The sequence below is a fragment of the Hypanus sabinus genome, chromosome 26 (genome assembly GCF_030144855.1).
Source record: "Hypanus sabinus isolate sHypSab1 chromosome 26, sHypSab1.hap1, whole genome shotgun sequence".
Taxonomy (NCBI): Eukaryota; Metazoa; Chordata; class Chondrichthyes; order Myliobatiformes; family Dasyatidae; genus Hypanus; species Hypanus sabinus.
In genome coordinates, this window is record NC_082731.1 from 17,662,588 (window position 1) to 17,680,487 (window position 17,900).

Here is a 17,900-nt window from a genome sequence, read left to right on the forward strand (position 1 = left end):
CCAGTGGGCTCATCAGAATAGGCACGCACTTTATGAAGACACGTGTGGGGCGTTTTCCCATAAAATCATCAGCCTTCTCTCCAGGTGGGGTATTCAGCTCCAAATGGGGGACGAGGGGTGAGAGAGAGAGAGACGGTCCGATCGGGAACGTCTGATAGGGCAAGGCCAGGGTTGGTTGAAAGGTTAACGGTGTGAGAAACAGGGCGGTGGGAAATGCTCAGTGTCTGAGTGAGAGAGAAAAAGCAGGCCATGTGGAGCGGAGGAATCCCAGAGGGAGGCTCGGCCCGTGGGCAAGTGGCCGCACAGCAGTCAGCAGTTCACAAGGCGGACTGTCGTTACCGGTTAGCTGAGGGTGAGGGAGGTGCAGGAGACAGGGAGAGTGTTGGGTAAGAAGAGAAAGAGTGAAGTAGAGAGATGAGGACAGAGTGTGGCTTACAGAAAGAGAGACAGGTGGAGAGGGGCGAGGTAAAGAGGAGAGTGAGGTGCAGAGAAGGGAGAAAGATTGAGTTGTTGAAGAGGGAGATAGAGGGAAGGGGAGAAGGTGATGTCGAGAGAAAGGGGGAGAGAGCAAAGTAGGCAGAAGGGGGAGTGTGAGGTGGGGAGAGTGGCAGTGAGAGAAGTGCAAAGATAAAGGGGAAGAGAATGGGAGATAGGCGGACAGAGGATGGGGGGGGGGGAGTAAACACACAATCCAGGTGAGTGTGTCGGAGAAAGGGGAACGTCTCTGCTCAGGTTGTTGGAGCTGAAAGATGGGGACAGATCACATCTTCCATCCATCCATCCCTGGAACGTGATCCCAGCATAAGCTGCCCGTTGAGGTGAGGCTGCAGGTAGGGAGAGCCGGTCGTGTGTGGGGCTGGTGATGCCATCGGGCTAGCGATTGGGACCCAGCCACGGTGAAAATGCTGTTCTCTTTCCCCAGCTGGAGGGGTATCTGTGGGCGGTGGTGTTTCCCCCCCCCCCTCCACCCACCTTCTCCTTTGTCCCAGCAGAGTGGGAGAGATCTGGGTTCAGGAAGTGGAGTCAGACCACAGCACACCTCAGTCACGGGGCTGACGCTGGAGGGAGTTGGGATGGGGAGTGGAGTGGGAGGGCCAGTCCCCGAGTGCACGAGCTCCTTGGGTGTTGTTGCGATTCCCTTCCCCCTCCCCCCTCTCTTTCCCCCTCCACTACCCCTTCCCCTCTCCATCCCTCCCTCCTCTCCACCCCCTCACCATCTCCTCTGCCCCCACAGGGTGATGTGGCAGGACTGGGTAGTGACGCACTCGGTGCTGAGGGAGCTGATGGCGGCCCGGGCCTACGGCGGGCTGGTTGATTTCGATGACCACCTGGACGATATCCGCCGTGACTGGTCCAACACACCCATCAACGACAAGGTGGAGGCACTGGCAGACCCCTCCACGCGCGGCGTATGACCTTCGGGTGGGGGCTGGGCAGGAACTGCGCCCCTCATTCGCCCCTCCCCTGCTGAGGTAGAGATTCTGGGGGATGGGGCAAGCGAGGGACGGGGTCTCTGTAGCAGCCAAGAATAAACAAAATCACGGATAACCTCGATCTGTGTGTCTGTCTGTACTCTGTCACAGATTCCCGACCGATCCGTCTGTGTGTGTGTGAGTCTGTCACAGATTCCCGACCGATCCGTCTGTGTGTGTGTGTGTGTCTGTCTGTACTCTGTCACAGATTCCCGACCGATCCGTCTGTATGTGTGTGAGTCTGTCACAGATTCCCGACCGATCCGTCTGTGTGTGTGTGTGTCTGTCTGTACTCTGTCACAGATTCCCGACTGATCCGTCTGTGTGTGTGTGAGTCTGTCACAGATTCCCGACCGATCCGTCTGTGTGTGTGTGTGTGTGTGTGTCTGTACTCTGTCACAGATTCCCGACCGATCCGTGTGTGTGAGTCTGTACTTAGTCACAGATTCCCGACCGATCCGTGTGTGTGTGTGTCTGTACTCTGTCACGATTCCCGACCGATCCGTGTGTGTGTCTGTACTCCGTCACAGATTCCCGACCGATCCGTGTGTGTGTCTGTACTCAGTCACAGATTCCCGACCGATCCGTCTGTGTGTGTGTGTGTGTGTGAGTCTGTACTCAGTCACAGATTCCCGACCGATCCGTGTGTGTGTGTCTGTACTCCGTCACAGATTCCCGACCGATCCGTCTGTGTGTGTGTGTGTGTGTGTGTGAGTCTGTACTCTCACAGATTCCCGACCGATCCGTGTGTGTGTGTGTGTGTGTCTGTACTCTCACAGATTCCCGACCGATCCGTGTGTGTGTGTGTGTGTGTGTACAGTCACAGATTCCCGACCGATCCGTCTGTGTGTGTGTGTGTGTGTGTCTGTACTCTGTCACAGATTCCCGACCGATCCGTGTGTGTGTGTGTGTGAGTGAGTCTGTACTCAGTCACAGATTACCGACCGATCCGTCTGTGTGTGTGTGTGAGTGAGTCTGTACTCAGTCACAGATTCCCGACCGATCCGTGTGTGTGTGTCTGTACTCCGTCACAGATTCCCGACCGATCCGTCTGTGTGTGTGTGTGTGTGTGTGTGTGAGTCTGTACTCAGTCACAGATTCCCGACCGATCCGTGTGTGTGTGAGTCTGTACTCTGTCACAGATTCCCGACCGATCCGTGTGTGAGTGAGTCTGTACTCTGTCACAGATTCCCGACCGATCCGTCTGTGTGTGTCTGTACTCTGTCACAGATTCCCGACCGATCCGTCTGTGTGTGTGTGTGTGTGTGTGTGTGTGAGTCTGTACTCAGTCACAGTTTCCCGACCGATCCGTGTGTGTGTGTGTGAGTCTGTACTCTGTCACAGATTCCCGACCGATCCGTGTGTGTGTGTCTGTACTCTGTCACAGATTCCCGACCGATCCGTCTGTGTGTGTGTGTGTGTGTGTGAGTCTGTACTCAGTCACAGATTCCCGACCGATCCGTGTGTGTGTGAGTCTGTACTCTGTCACAGATTCCCGACCGATCCGTGTGTGTGTGAGTCTGTACTCTGTCACAGATTCCCGACCGATCCGTGTGTCTGTCTGTACTCAGTCACAGATTCCCGACCGATCCGTCTGTGTGTGTGTGTGTGTGTGAGAGTCTGTACTCTCACAGATTCCCGACCGATCCGTCTGTGTGTGTGAGTCTGTACTCAGTCACAGATTCCCGACCGATCAGTGTGTGTGAGTCTGTACTCAGTCACAGATTCCCGACCGATCAGTGTGTGTGAGTCTGTACTCAGTCACAGATTCCCGACCGATCCGTGTGTGTGTCTGTACTCAGTCACAGATTCCCGACCGATCCGTGTGTGTGTGTGAGTCTGTACACAGTCACAGATTCCCGACCGATCCGTGTGTGTGTCTGTACTCAGTCACAGATTCCCGACCGATCCGTGTGTGTGTCTGTACTCAGTCACAGATTCCCGACCGATCAGTGTGTGTGAGTCTGTACTCTGTCACAGATTCCCGACCAATCCGAGTGTGTGTGAGTCTGTACTCTGTCACAGATTCCCGACCGATCCGTCTGTGTGTGTGTGAGAGTCTGTACTCAGTCATAGATTCCCGACCGATCAGTGTGTGAGTCTGTACTCTGTCACAGATTCCCGACCGATCCGTGTGTGTGTGAGACTGTACTCTGTCACAGATTCCCGACCGATCCGTCTGTGTGTGTGTGTGTGAGTCTGTACTCTGTCACAGATTCCCGACCGATCCGTCTGTGTGTGTGTGAGAGTCTGTACTCAGTCATAGATTCCCGACCGATCAGTGTGTGAGTCTGTACTCAGTCACAGATTCCCCACCGATCCGTCTGTGTGTGAGTCTGTACTCTGTCACAGATTCCCGACCGATCCGACTGTGTGTGAGTCTGTACTCAGTCACAGATTCCCGACCGATCAGTGTGTGTGAGTCTGTACTCAGTCACAGATTCCCGACCGATCAGTGTGTGTGAGTCTGTACTCAGTCACAGATTCCCGACCGATCCGTCTGTGTGTGTGTGAGAGTCTGTACTCAGTCACAGATTCCCCACCGATCCGTCTGTGTGTGTGTGTGAGTCTGTACTCTGTCACAGATTCCCGACCGATCCGTGTGTGTGTCTGTACTCAGTCACAGATTCCCCACCGATCCGTCTGTGTGTGAGTCTGTACTCTGTCACAGATTCCCGACCGATCCGACTGTGTGTGAGTCTGTACTCAGTCACAGATTCCCGACCGATCAGTGTGTGTGAGTCTGTACTCAGTCACAGATTCCCGACCGATCCGTCTGTGTGTGTGTGAGAGTCTGTACTCAGTCACAGATTCCCGACCGATCAGTGTGTGAGTCTGTACTCTGTCACAGATTCCCGACCGATCCGTGTGTGTGTGTGTGTGTGTGTGTGTGAGTCTGTACTCAGTCACAGATTCCCGACCGATCCGTGTGTGTGTGTGTGTGTGTGTGAGTCTGTACTCAGTCACAGATTCCCGACCGATCCGTGTGTGTGTGTGTGTGTGTGTGAGTCTGTACTCTGTCACAGATTCCCGACCGATCCGTGTGTGTGTGAGACTGTACTCTGTCACAGATTCCCGACCGATCCGTGTGTGTGTGTGAGTCTGTACTCTGTCACAGATTCCCGACCGATCCGTGTGTGTGTGTGTGAGTCTGTACTCTGTCACAGATTCCCGACCGATCCGTGTGTGTGTGAGACTGTACTCTGTCACAGATTCCCGACCGATCCGTGTGTGTGTGTGAGTCTGTACTCTGTCACAGATTCCCGACCGATCCGTGTGTGTGTGAGACTGTACTCTCACAGATTCCCGACTGATCCGTGTGTGTGTGTCTGTACTCTGTCACAGATTCCCGACCGATCAGTGTGTGTGTCTGTACTCTGTCACAGATTCCCGACCGATCCGTGTGTGTGTCTGTACTCAGTCACAGATTCCCGACCGATCCGTCTGTGTGTGTGTGTGAGTCTGTACTCTGTCACAGATTCCCGACCGATCCGTGTGTGTGTCTGTACTCAGTCACAGATTCCCCACCGATCCGTCTGTGTGTGAGTCTGTACTCTGTCACAGATTCCCGACCGATCCGACTGTGTGTGAGTCTGTACTCAGTCACAGATTCCCGACCGATCCGTGTGTGTGTGTGAGTCTGTACTCTGTCACAGATTCCCGACCGATCCGTGTGTGTGTGTGAGTCTGTACTCTGTCACAGATTCCCGACCGATCCGTGTGTGTGTCTGTACTCTGTCACAGATTCCCGACCGATCAGTGTCTGTGTGTCTGTACTCTGTCACAGATTCCCGACCGATCCGACTGTGTGTGAGTCTGTACTCAGTCACAGATTCCCCACCGATCCGTCTGTGTGTGTGTGTGTGTGAGTCTGTACTCAGTCACAGATTCCCGACCGATCCGTCTCTGTGTGTGTGTGTGAGTGTGTCTGTACTCTGTCACAGATTCCCGACCGATCCGTGTGTGTGTGAGCCTGTACTCTGTCACAGATTCCCGACCGATCCGAGTGTGTGTGTGTCTGTACTCAGTCACAGATTCCCGACCGATCCGAGTGTGTTTGAGTCTGTACTCAGTCACAGATTCCCGACCGATCCGAGTGTGTGTGTGTACTCAGTCACAGATTCCCGACCGATCCGAGTGTGTGCGTGTCTGTACTCAGTCACAGATTCCCGACCGATCCGTGTGTGAGTCTGTACTCAGTCACAGATTCCCGACCGATCCGAGTGTGTGCGTGTCTGTACTCAGTCACAGATTCCCGACCGATCCGAGTGTGTTTGAGTCTGTACTCAGTCACAGATTCCCGACCGATCCGTGTGTGTGTGTGTGTGAGTCTGTACTCAGTCACAGATTCCCGACCGATCAGTGTGTGTGAGTCTGTATTCAGTCACAGATTCCCGACCGATCAGTGTGTGTGAGTCTGTACTCAGTCACAGATTCCCGACCGATCCGTGTGTGTGTGTGTGTGAGTCTGTACTCAGTCACAGATTCCCGACCGATCAGTGTGTGTGAGTCTGTACTCAGTCACAGATTCCCGACCGATCCGTGTGTGTGTGTGTGTGAGTCTGTACTCAGTCACAGATTCCCGACCGATCAGTGTGTGTGAGTCTGTACTCAGTCACAGATTCCCGACCGATCAGTGTGTGTGAGTCTGTACTCAGTCACAGATTCCCGACCGATCCGTGTGTGAGTCTGTACTCAGTCACAGATTCCCGACCGATCCGTGTGTGTGTGTGTGTGTGAGTCTGTACACAGTCACAGATTCCCGACCGATCCGTGTGTGTGTCTGTACTCAGTCACAGATTCCCGACCGATCCGTGTGTGTGTCTGTACTCAGTCACAGATTCCCGACCGATCCGTGTGTGTGTCTGTACTCAGTCACAGATTCCCGACCGATCAGTGTGTGTGAGTCTGTACTCTGTCACAGATTCCCGACCAATCCGAGTGTGTGTGAGTCTGTACTCTGTCACAGATTCCCGACCGATCCGTCTGTGTGTGTGAGAGTCTGTACTCAGTCACAGATTCCCGACCGATCCGTCTGTGTGAGTCTGTACTCAGTCACATATTCCCGACCGATCCGAGTGTGTGTGAGTCTGTACTCTGTCACAGATTCCCGCCCGATCCGTGTGTGTGTGTGAGTCTGTACTCTGTCACAGATTCCCGCCCGATCCGTGTGTGTGTGTGAGTCTGTACTCTGTCACAGATTCCCGACCTATCCGTGTGTGAGTGAGTCTGTACTCTGTCACAGATTCCCGACCGATCCGTGTGTGTGTGAGTCTGTACTCTGTCACAGATTCCCGACCGATCCGTGTGTGAGTGAGTCTGTACTCTGTCACAGATTCCCGACCGATCCGTGTGTGTGTGAGTCTGTACTCTGTCACAGATTCCCGACCGATCCGTGTGTGTGTGAGTCTGTACTCTGTCACAGATTCCCGACCGATCCGTGTGTGAGTGAGTCTGTACTCTGTCACAGATTCCCGCCCGATCCGTGTGTGTGTGAGTCTGTACTCTGTCACAGATTCCCGACCGATCCGTGTGTGAGTGAGTCTGTACTCTGTCACAGATTCCCGACCGATCCGTGTGTGTGTGAGTCTGTACTCTGTCACAGATTCCCGACCGATCCGTGTGTGTGTGTGTGTCTGTACTCTATCACAGATTCCCGACCGATCCGTGTGTGTGTGTGTCTGTACTCTGTCACAGTTTCCCGACCGATCCGTGTGTGTGTGTGTGTGTGTGTGTGTGTCTGTACTCTGTCACAGATTCCCGACCGATCCGTGTGTATGTGTGAGTCTGTACTCTGTCACAGATTCCCGCCCGATCAGTGTGTGTGTGTGAGTCTGTACTCTGTCACAGATTCCCGACCGATCCGTGTGTGAGTGAGTCTGTACTCTGTCACAGATTCCCGCCCGATCCGTGTGTGTGTGAGTCTGTACTCTGTCACAGATTCCCGACCGATCCGTGTGTGAGTGAGTCTGTACTCTGTCACAGATTCCCGACCGATCCGAGTGTGTGCGTGTCTGTACTCAGTCACAGATTCCCGACCGATCCGTGTGTGTGTGTGTGTGTGTCTGTACTCTATCACAGATTCCCGACCGATCCGTGTGTGTGTGTGTCTGTACTCTGTCACAGTTTCCCGACCGATCCGTGTGTGTGTGTGTGTGTGTCTGTACTCTGTCACAGATTCCCGACCGATCCGTGTGTGTGTGTGTCTGTACTCTGTCACAGTTTCCCGACCGATCCGTGTGTGTGTGTGTGTGTGTGTCTGTACTCTGTCACAGATTCCCGACCGATCCGTGTGTATGTGTGAGTCTGTACTCTGTCACAGATTCCCGCCCGATCCGTGTGTGTGTGTGAGTCTGTACTCTGTCACAGATTCCCGCCCGATCCGTGTGTGTGTGTGAGTCTGTACTCTGTCACAGATTCCCGACCGATCCGTCTGTGAGTGAGTCTGTACTCTGTCACAGATTCCCGCCCGATCCGTGTGTGTGTGAGTCTGTACTCTGTCACAGATTCCCGACCGATCCGTGTGTGTGTGTGAGTCTGTACTCTGTCACAGATTCCCGCCCGATCCGTGTGTGTGTGAGTCTGTACTCTGTCACAGATTCCCGACCGATCCGTCTGTGAGTGAGTCTGTACTCTGTCACAGATTCCCGCCCGATCCGTGTGTGAGTGAGTCTGTACTCTGTCACAGATTCCCGACCGATCCGAGTGTGTGCGTGTCTGTACTCAGTCACAGATTCCCGACCGATCCGTGTGTGTGTGTGTGTCTGTACTCTATCACAGATTCCCGACCGATCCGTGTGTGTGTGTGTCTGTACTCTGTCACAGTTTCCCGACCGATCCGTGTGTGTGTGTGTGTGTGTGTCTGTACTCTGTCACAGATTCCCGACCGATCCGTGTGTATGTGTGAGTCTGTACTCTGTCACAGATTCCCGCCCGATCCGTGTGTGTGTGTGAGTCTGTACTCTGTCACAGATTCCCGCCCGATCCGTGTGTGTGTGTGAGTCTGTACTCTGTCACAGATTCCCGACCGATCCGTCTGTGAGTGAGTCTGTACTCTGTCACAGATTCCCGCCCGATCCGTGTGTGTGTGAGTCTGTACTCTGTCACAGATTCCCGACCGATCCGTGTGTGTGTGTGAGTCTGTACTCTGTCACAGATTCCCGCCCGATCCGTGTGTGTGTGAGTCTGTACTCTGTCACAGATTCCCGACCGATCCGTCTGTGAGTGAGTCTGTACTCTGTCACAGATTCCCGCCCGATCCGTGTGTGAGTGAGTCTGTACTCTGTCACAGATTCCCGACCGATCCGAGTGTGTGCGTGTCTGTACTCAGTCACAGATTCCCGACCGATCCGTGTGTGTGTGTGTGTCTGTACTCTATCACAGATTCCCGACCGATCCGTGTGTGTGTGTGTCTGTACTCTGTCACAGTTTCCCGACCGATCCGTGTGTGTGTGTGTGTGTGTGTCTGTACTCTGTCACAGATTCCCGACCGATCCGTGTGTGTGTGTGTCTGTACTCTGTCACAGTTTCCCGACCGATCCGTGTGTGTGTGTCTGTACTCTGTCACAGATTCCCGACCGATCCGTGTGTGTGTCTGTACTCTGTCACAGATTCCCGACCGATCAGTGTGTGTGAGTCTGTACTCTGTCACAGATTCCCGACGTGTGTGTGTGTGTGTGTGTGAGTATACTCTGTCACAGATTCCCGACGTGTGTGTGTGTGTGTATACTCTGTCACAGATTCCCGACGTGTGTGTGTGTGTGTGTGTGTGTATACTCTGTCACAGATTCCCGACGTGTGTGTGTGTATACTGTGTCACAGATTCCCGACGTGTGTGTGTGTATACTCTGTCACAGATTCCCGACGTGTGTGTGTGTGTATATACTCTGTCACAGATTCCCGACGTGTGTGTGTGTGTGTGTGTATACTCGGTCACAGATTCCCGACGTGTGTGTGTGTGTATACTCTGTCACAGATTCCCGACGTGTGTGTGTGTGTGTGTTTGTGTATACTCTGTCACAGATTCCCGACGTGTGTGTGTGTGTGTATACTCTGTCACAGATTCCCGACGAGTGTGAGTGTGTATACTCTGTCACAGATTCCCGACGTGTGTGTGTGTGTGTATACTCTGTCACAGATTCCCGACGTGTGTGTGTGTGTGTGTGTATACTCTGTCACAGATTCCCGACGTGTGTGTGTGTGTGTATATACTCTGTCACAGATTCCCGACGTGTGTGTGTGTGTATACTCTGTCACAGATTCCCGACGTCTGTGTGTGTATACTCTGTCACAGATTCCCGACGTGTGTGTGTGTGTGTGTGTATACTCTGTCACAGATTCCCGACGTGTGTGTGTGTGTGTGTATATACTCTGTCACAGATTCCCGACGTGTGTGTGTGTGTATACTCTGTCACAGATTCCCGACGTCTGTGTGTGTATACTCTGTCACAGATTCCCGACGTGTGTGTGTGTGTGTGTGTGTGTGTGTGTATACACTCTGTCACAGATTCCCGACGTCTGTGTGTGTGTGTGTGTATACTCTGTCACAGATTCCCGACGTGTGTGTGTGTGTATATACTCTGTCACAGATTCCCGACGTGTGTGTGTGTGTGTGTACTCTGTCACAGATTCCCGACGTGTGTGTGTGTGTATACTCTGTCACAGATTCCCGACGTGTGTGTGTGTGTGTGTTTGTGTATACTCTGTCACAGATTCCCGACGTCTGTGTGTGTGTGTGTGTGTACTCTGTCACAGATTCCGTGTGTGTGTGTACGTACGTGTACGTACTCTGTCACAGATTCCCGACGTGTGTGTGTGTGTGTATACTCTGTCACAGATTCCCGACGTGTGTGTGTGTGTACACTCTGTCACAGATTCCCGACGTGTGTGTGTGTATACTCTGTCACAGATTCCCGACGTGTGTGTGTGTGTGTATACTCTGTCACAGATTCCCGACGTGTGTGTGTGTGTGTGTGTTTGTGTATACTCTGTCACAGATTCCCGACGTGTGTGTGTGTGTACACTCTGTCACAGATTCCCGACGTGTGTGTGTGTGTGTGTGTGTGTATACTCTATCACAGATTCCCGACGTGTGTGTGTGTGTGTATACTCTATCACAGATTCCCGACGTGTGTGTGTGTGTGTGTGTGTGTATACTCTATCACAGATTCCCGACGTGTGTGTGTGTGTATACTCTGTCACAGATTCCCGACGTGTGTGTGTGTGTGTGTGTATACTCTGTCACAGATTCCCGACGTGTGTGTGTGTATACTCTGTCACAGATTCCCGACGTGTGTGTGTGTGTGTGTATACTCTGTCACAGATTCCCGACGTGTGTGTGTGTGTGTGTGTATACTCTGTCACAGATTCCCGACGTGTGTGTGTGTATACTCTGTCACAGATTCCCGACGTGTGTGTGTGTGTGTGTATACTCTGTCACAGATTCCCGACGTCTGTGTGTGTATACTCTGTCACAGATTCCCGACGTGTGTGTGTGTGTGTATACTCTGTCACAGATTCCCGACGTGTGTGTGTGTGTGTATACTCTGTCACAGATTCCCGACGTGTGTGTGTGTGTGTGTGTATACTCTGTCACAGATTCCCGACGTGAGTGTGTGTGTGTGTGTCTGTGTATACTCTGTCACAGATTCCCGACGTGTGTGTGTGTGTATACTCTCTCACAGATTCCCGACGTGTGTGTGTGTGTGTGTGTGTGTATACTCTGTCACAGATTCCCGACGTGTGTGTGTGTGTGTGTGTGTACTCTGTCACAGATTACGTGTGTGTGTGTGTGTGTGTGTATACTCTGTCACAGATTCCCGACGTGAGTGTGTGTGTGTGTGTGTATACTCTATCACAGATTCCCGACGTGTGTGTGTGTGTGTGTATACTCTGCCACAGATTCCCGACGTGTGTGTGTGTGTGTGTATACTCTGTCACCGATTCCCGACGTGTGTGTGTGTGTGTGTGTATACTCTGTCACAGATTCCCGACGTGTGTGTGTGTGTGTATACTCTGTCACAGATTCCCGACGTGTGTGTGTGTGTATACTCTCTCACAGATTCCCGACGTGTGTGTGTGTGTGTGTGTGTGTATACTCTGTCACAGATTCCCGACGTGTGTGTGTGTGTGTACGTACTCTGTCACAGATTCCCGACGTGAGTGTGTGTGTGTGTGTGTGTGTGTATACTCTATCACAGATTCCCGACGTGTGTGTGTGTGTGTGTATACTCTGCCACAGATTCCCGACGTGTGTGTGTGTGTATACTCTCTCACAGATTCCCGACGTGTGTGTGTGTGTGTGTGTGTGTATACTCTGTCACAGATTCCCGACGTGTGTGTGTGTGTGTGTGTACTCTGTCACAGATTACGTGTGTGTGTGTGTGTGTGTATACTCTGTCACAGATTCCCGACGTGAGTGTGTGTGTGTGTGTGTGTGTGTGTGTGTGTATACTCTATCACAGATTCCCGACGTGTGTGTGTGTGTGTGTATACTCTGCCACAGATTCCCGACGTGTGTGTGTGTGTGTGTATACTCTGTCACCGATTCCCGACGTGTGTGTGTGTGTGTGTGTATACTCTGTCACAGATTCCCGACGTGTGTGTGTGTGTGTATACTCTGTCACAGATTCCCGACGTGTGTGTGTGTGTATACTCTGTCACAGATTCCCGACGTGTGTGTGTGTGTATACTCTGTCACAGATTCCCGACGTGTGTGTGTGTGTGTGTGTATACTCTGTCACAGATTCCCGACGTGTGTGTGTGTGTGTATACTCTGTCACAGATTCCCGACGTGTGTGTGTGTGTGTATACTCTGTCACAGATTCCCGACGTGTGTGTGTGTGTGTGTGAGTATACTCTGTCACAGATTCCCGACGTGTGTGTGTGTGTGTGTATACTCTGTCACAGATTCCCGACGTGTGTGTGTGTGTATACTCTGTCACAGATTCCCGACGTGTGTGTGTGTGTATATACTCTGTCACAGATTCCCGACGTGTGTGTGTGTGTGTGTGTATACTCTGTCACAGATTCCCGACGTGTGTGTGTGTGTATACTCTCTCACAGATTCCCGACGTGTGTGTGTGTGTGTGTGTATACTCGGTCACAGATTCCCGAAGTGTGTGTGTGTGTGTATACTCTGTCACAGATTCCCGACGTGTGTGTGTGTGTGTGTTTGTGTATACTCTGTCACAGATTCCCGACGTGTGTGTGTGTGTGTATACTCTGTCACAGATTCCCGACGTGTGTGTGTGTGTATACTCTGTCACAGATTCCCGACGTGTGTGTGTGTGTGTATACTCTGTCACAGATTCCCGACGTGTGTGTGTGTGTGTGTGTATACTCTGTCACAGATTCCCGACGTGTGTGTGTGTGTGTGTATATACTCTGTCACAGATTCCCGACGTGTGTGTGTGTGTATACTCTGTCACAGATTCCCGACGTCTGTGTGTGTATACTCTGTCACAGATTCCCGACGTGTGTGTGTGTGTGTGTTTGTGTATACTCTGTCACAGATTCCCGACGTGTGTGTGTGTGTGTATACTCTGTCACAGATTCCCGACGTGTGTGTGTGTGTATACTCTGTCACAGATTCCCGACGTGTGTGTGTGTGTGTATACTCTGTCACAGATTCCCGACGTGTGTGTGTGTGTGTGTATACTCTGTCACAGATTCCCGACGTGTGTGTGTGTGTGTGTATATACTCTGTCACAGATTCCCGACGTGTGTGTGTGTGTATACTCTGTCACAGATTCCCGACGTCTGTGTGTGTATACTCTGTCACAGATTCCCGACGTGTGTGTGTGTGTGTGTGTGTGTGTGTGTGTGTGTGTGTGTGTGTGTGTGTATACTCTGTCACAGATTCCCGACGTCTGTGTGTGTGTGTGTGTATACTCTGTCACAGATTCCCGACGTGTGTGTGTGTGTATATACTCTGTCACAGATTCCCGACGTGTGTGTGTGTGTGTGTACTCTGTCACAGATTCCCGACGTGTGTGTGTGTGTGTATACTCTGTCACAGATTCCCGACGTGTGTGTGTGTGTGTATACTCTGTCACAGATTCCCGACGTCTGTGTGTGTGTACGTACGTGTACGTACTCTGTCACAGATTCCCGACGTGTGTGTGTGTGTGTGTGTGTGTATACTCTGTCACAGATTCCGTGTGTGTGTGTACGTACGTGTACGTACTCTGTCACAGATTCCCGACGTGTGTGTGTGTGTGTATACTCTGTCGCAGATTCCCGACGTGTGTGTGTGTGTGTATACTCTGTCACAGATTCCCGACGTGTGTGTGTGTGAGTATACTCTGTCACAGATTCCCGACGTGTGTGTGTGTGTGTGTGTGTATACTCTGTCACAGATTCCCGACGTGTGTGTGTGTGTGTGTGTGTATACTCTGTCACAGATTCCCGACGTGTGTGTGTGTGTATATACTCTGTCACAGATTCCCGACGTGTGTGTGTGTGTGTATACTCTGTCACAGATTCCCGACGTGTGTGTGTGTGTATACTCTGTCACAGATTCCCGACGTGTGTGTGTGTGTGTATACTCTGTCACAGATTCCCGACGTGTGTGTGTGTGTATACTCTCTCACAGATTCCCGACGTGTGTGTGTGTGTGTGTGTATACTCGGTCACAGATTCCCGAAGTGTGTGTGTGTGTATACTCTGTCACAGATTCCCGACGTGTGTGTGTGTGTGTGTTTGTGTATACTCTGTCACAGATTCCCGACGTGTGTGTGTGTGTGTATACTCTGTCACAGATTCCCGACGTGTGTGTGTGTGTATACTCTGTCACAGATTCCTGACGTGTGTGTGTGTGTGTATACTCTGTCACAGATTCCCGACGTGTGTGTGTGTGTGTGTGTGTATACTCTGTCACAGATTCCCGACGTGTGTGTGTGTGTGTATACTCTGTCACAGATTCCCGACGTGTGTGTGTGTGTATACTCTGTCACAGATTCCCGACGTCTGTGTGTGTATACTCTGTCACAGATTCCCGACGTGTGTGTGTGTGTGTGTTTGTGTATACTCTGTCACAGATTCCCGACGTGTGTGTGTGTGTGTATACTCTGTCACAGATTCCCGACGTGTGTGTGTGTGTATACTCTGTCACAGATTCCCGACGTGTGTGTGTGTGTGTATACTCTGTCACAGATTCCCGACGTGTGTGTGTGTGTGTGTATACTCTGTCACAGATTCCCGACGTGTGTGTGTGTGTGTGTATATACTCTGTCACAGATTCCCGACGTGTGTGTGTGTGTATACTCTGTCACAGATTCCCGACGTCTGTGTGTGTATACTCTGTCACAGATTCCCGACGTGTGTGTGTGTGTGTGTGTGTGTGTGTATACTCTGTCACAGATTCCCGACGTCTGTGTGTGTGTATACTCTGTCACAGATTCCCGACGTGTGTGTGTGTGTATATACTCTGTCACAGATTCCCGACGTGTGTGTGTGTGTGTGTGTATACTCTGTCACAGATTCCCGACGTGTGTGTGTGTGTATATACTCTGTCACAGATTCCCGACGTGTGTGTGTGTGTGTATACTCTGTCACAGATTCCCGACGTGTGTGTGTGTGTGTGTTTGTGTATACTCTGTCACAGATTCCCGACGTCTGTGTGTGTGTACGTACGTGTACGTACTCTGTCACAGATTCCCGAAGTGTGTGTGTGTGTGTGTGTGTGTGTATACTCTGTCACAGATTCCCGACGTGTGTGTGTGTGTGTATACTCTGTCACAGATTCCCGACGTGTGTGTGTGTGTGTATACTCTGTCACAGATTCCCGACGTGTGTGTGTGTGTGTATACTCTGTCACAGATTCCCGACGTGTGTGTGTGTGTGTATACTCTGTCACAGATTCCCGACGTGTGTGTGTGTGTGTATACTCTGTCACAGATTCCCGACGTGTGTGTGTGTGTGTATACTCTGTCACAGATTCCCGACGTGTGTGTGTGTGTGTGTATACTCTATCACAGATTCCCGACGTGTGTGTGTGTGTGTGTGTGTGTATACTCTATCACAGATTCCCGACGTGTGTGTGTGTATACTCTATCACAGATTCCCGACGTGTGTGTGTGTGTGTATACTCTATCACAGATTCCCGACGTGTGTGTGTGTGTATACTCTGTCACAGATTCCCGACGTGTGTGTGTGTGTGTGTATACTCTGTCACAGATTCCCGACGTGTGTGTGTGTATACTCTGTCACAGATTCCCGACGTGTGTGTGTGTGTGTGTGTATACTCTGTCACAGATTCCCGACGTGTGTGTGTGTATACTCTGTCAGAGATTCCCGACGTGTGTGTGTGTGTGTGTATACTCTGTCACAGATTCCCGACGTCTGTGTGTGTATACTCTGTCACAGATTCCCGACGTGTGTGTGTGTGTGTATACTCTGTCACAGATTCCCGACGTGTGTGTGTGTGTGTATACTCTGTCACAGATTCCCGACGTGTGTGTGTGTGTGTGTGTGTGTGTGTGTGTGTATACTCTGTCACAGATTCCCGACGTGTGTGTGTGTGTGTGTGTCTGTGTATACTCTGTCACAGATTCCCGACGTGTGTGTGTGTGTATACTCTCTCACAGATTCCCGACGTGTGTGTGTGTGTGTGTGTGTATACTCTGTCACAGATTCCCGACGTGTGTGTGTGTGTACGTACTCTGTCACAGATTCCCGACGTGAGTGTGTGTGTGTGTACGTACTCTGTCACAGATTCCCGACGTGAGTGTGTGTGTGTGTGTGTACTCTGTCACAGATTACGTGTGTGTGTGTGTGTGTATACTCTGTCACAGATTCCCGACGTGTGTGTGTGTGTGTGTGTGTACTCTGTCACAGATTACGTGTGTGTGTGTACGTACGTGTACGTACTCTGTCACAGATTCCCGACGTGTGTGTGTGTGTGTATACTCTGTCACAGATTCCGTGTGTGTGTGTGTGTGTGTATATACTCTGTCACAGATTCCCGACGTGTGTGTGTGTGTGTATACTCTGTCACAGATTCCGTGTGTGTGTGTGTGTGTGTGTATACTCTGTCACAGATTCCCGACGTGTGTGTGTGTGTATACTCTGTCACAGATTCCCGACGTGTGTGTGTGTGTGTATACTCTGTCACAGATTCCGTGTGTGTGTGTGTGTGTGTGTGTGTGTGTGTGTATACTCTGTCATAGATTCCCGACGTGTGTGTGTGTGTATACTCTGTCACAGATTCCCGACCTCTCCTGCTGGAGAGATTGGAAGGAGGAGGATCCAATGTTCTTTCTCCCAGAATGTGAGGGAGTCTCACCATTCGCACACACACACAACCTTCCTGTCCTCTCTCCCCATTCTCACTGCCTCTCCCTCACTCCATTCTTCCATTTGCTCTCCATTCACTCTTCCCCTCTACCCCTCCCCTCTTTCTCCCCATCCTCTCCCCCTGTCTCTGTCCCACTTGGCCGCAGTGATCACAGAGCTCCTTCCAGCACCATCCATGTGTCCAATGAATCTCCTAACCCGGACGACTTTGGACTGGAGCACCCGGTGGTCACGGAGAACATACAAACTCCTTTCTGCTCTCAGAGCAGCTCCAGGGACAGGGGTTCGATCCTCGCTCTCGACACCGGCTGTTCATTCTCTCTCTGGCCCCATTCGTTTCTCTGGCTGCTCCCGTTCCCCCCTGAGACCTGAGGGGCTGAGTGTGAGCAAGGGGCGGTGGGAAAGCTGATACATCCAAGAGCTATCATCATCTTGATGGGTTGAATGGCCTCCTTCCAACGCTGGAACTAGGATTTCTGAAGGCCAGAAATGTGTGAGAGGAATTAGGATACATTCTGCCAATCCGCCCCTGGAGCAGCGTTGAAACCAACAGGGTGCTGAATGGAATCGGAAGGCTGGAAATCTTGGGATTACATCCTGACCAGGTTCCTAACCTCTGCCAACACGTGGAAGCCATAGAAAGGGGGCAGAGGAGATTTACAAGGATGTTGCCTGGATTGGGGAGCATGCCTCATGAGAATAGGTTGAGTGAACTCAGCCTTTTCTCCTTGGAGCAACAGAGAATGGGAGGTGACCTGATAGAGGTGTACAAGATAATATAAGGCATTGATCGTGTGGATAATCAGAGGCTTTTCCCCAGGGCTGAAATGGTTGCCACAAGAGGACACAGGTTTATGGTGCTGGGGAGTAGGTGCCGAGGAGATGTCGGGTATGTTTTTTACAGAGAGAGTGGTGAGTGCGTGGAATGGGCTGCCGGTGGAGCTGGAAACGATAGGGTCTTTTAAGAGACTCCTGGATGGGTACACGGAGCTTAGAAAAATAGAGGGCTATGGGTAAAGCCTAGGTAGTTCTCAGGTAGGGACATGTTCAGCACAGCTTTGTGGGCCGAAGGGCCTGTATTGTGCTGCAGGTTTTCGATGTTGCTAACATTTCCGGAGTTGATCCCAGTTT

At 51.5% G+C, this 17,900-nt stretch overlaps 1 protein-coding gene across 3 annotated transcripts in view; it reads left to right on the plus strand.

The window, feature by feature from the left end:
* Positions 1 to 1,554, plus strand: part of LOC132381841 (ER membrane protein complex subunit 9-like) — a 32,864-nt gene extending 31,310 nt beyond the window's left edge. For all 3 annotated transcript variants that reach the window (XM_059951463.1, XM_059951462.1, XM_059951464.1), the window contains exon 6: positions 1,235 to 1,554. In XM_059951463.1, the coding sequence (XP_059807446.1) occupies positions 1,235 to 1,415 (181 nt within the window). In that variant the 3' untranslated portion in view covers positions 1,416 to 1,554. The remainder of the gene's footprint in view (positions 1 to 1,234) is intronic.
* The last annotated feature ends 16,346 nt before the right edge of the window (positions 1,555 to 17,900 follow it).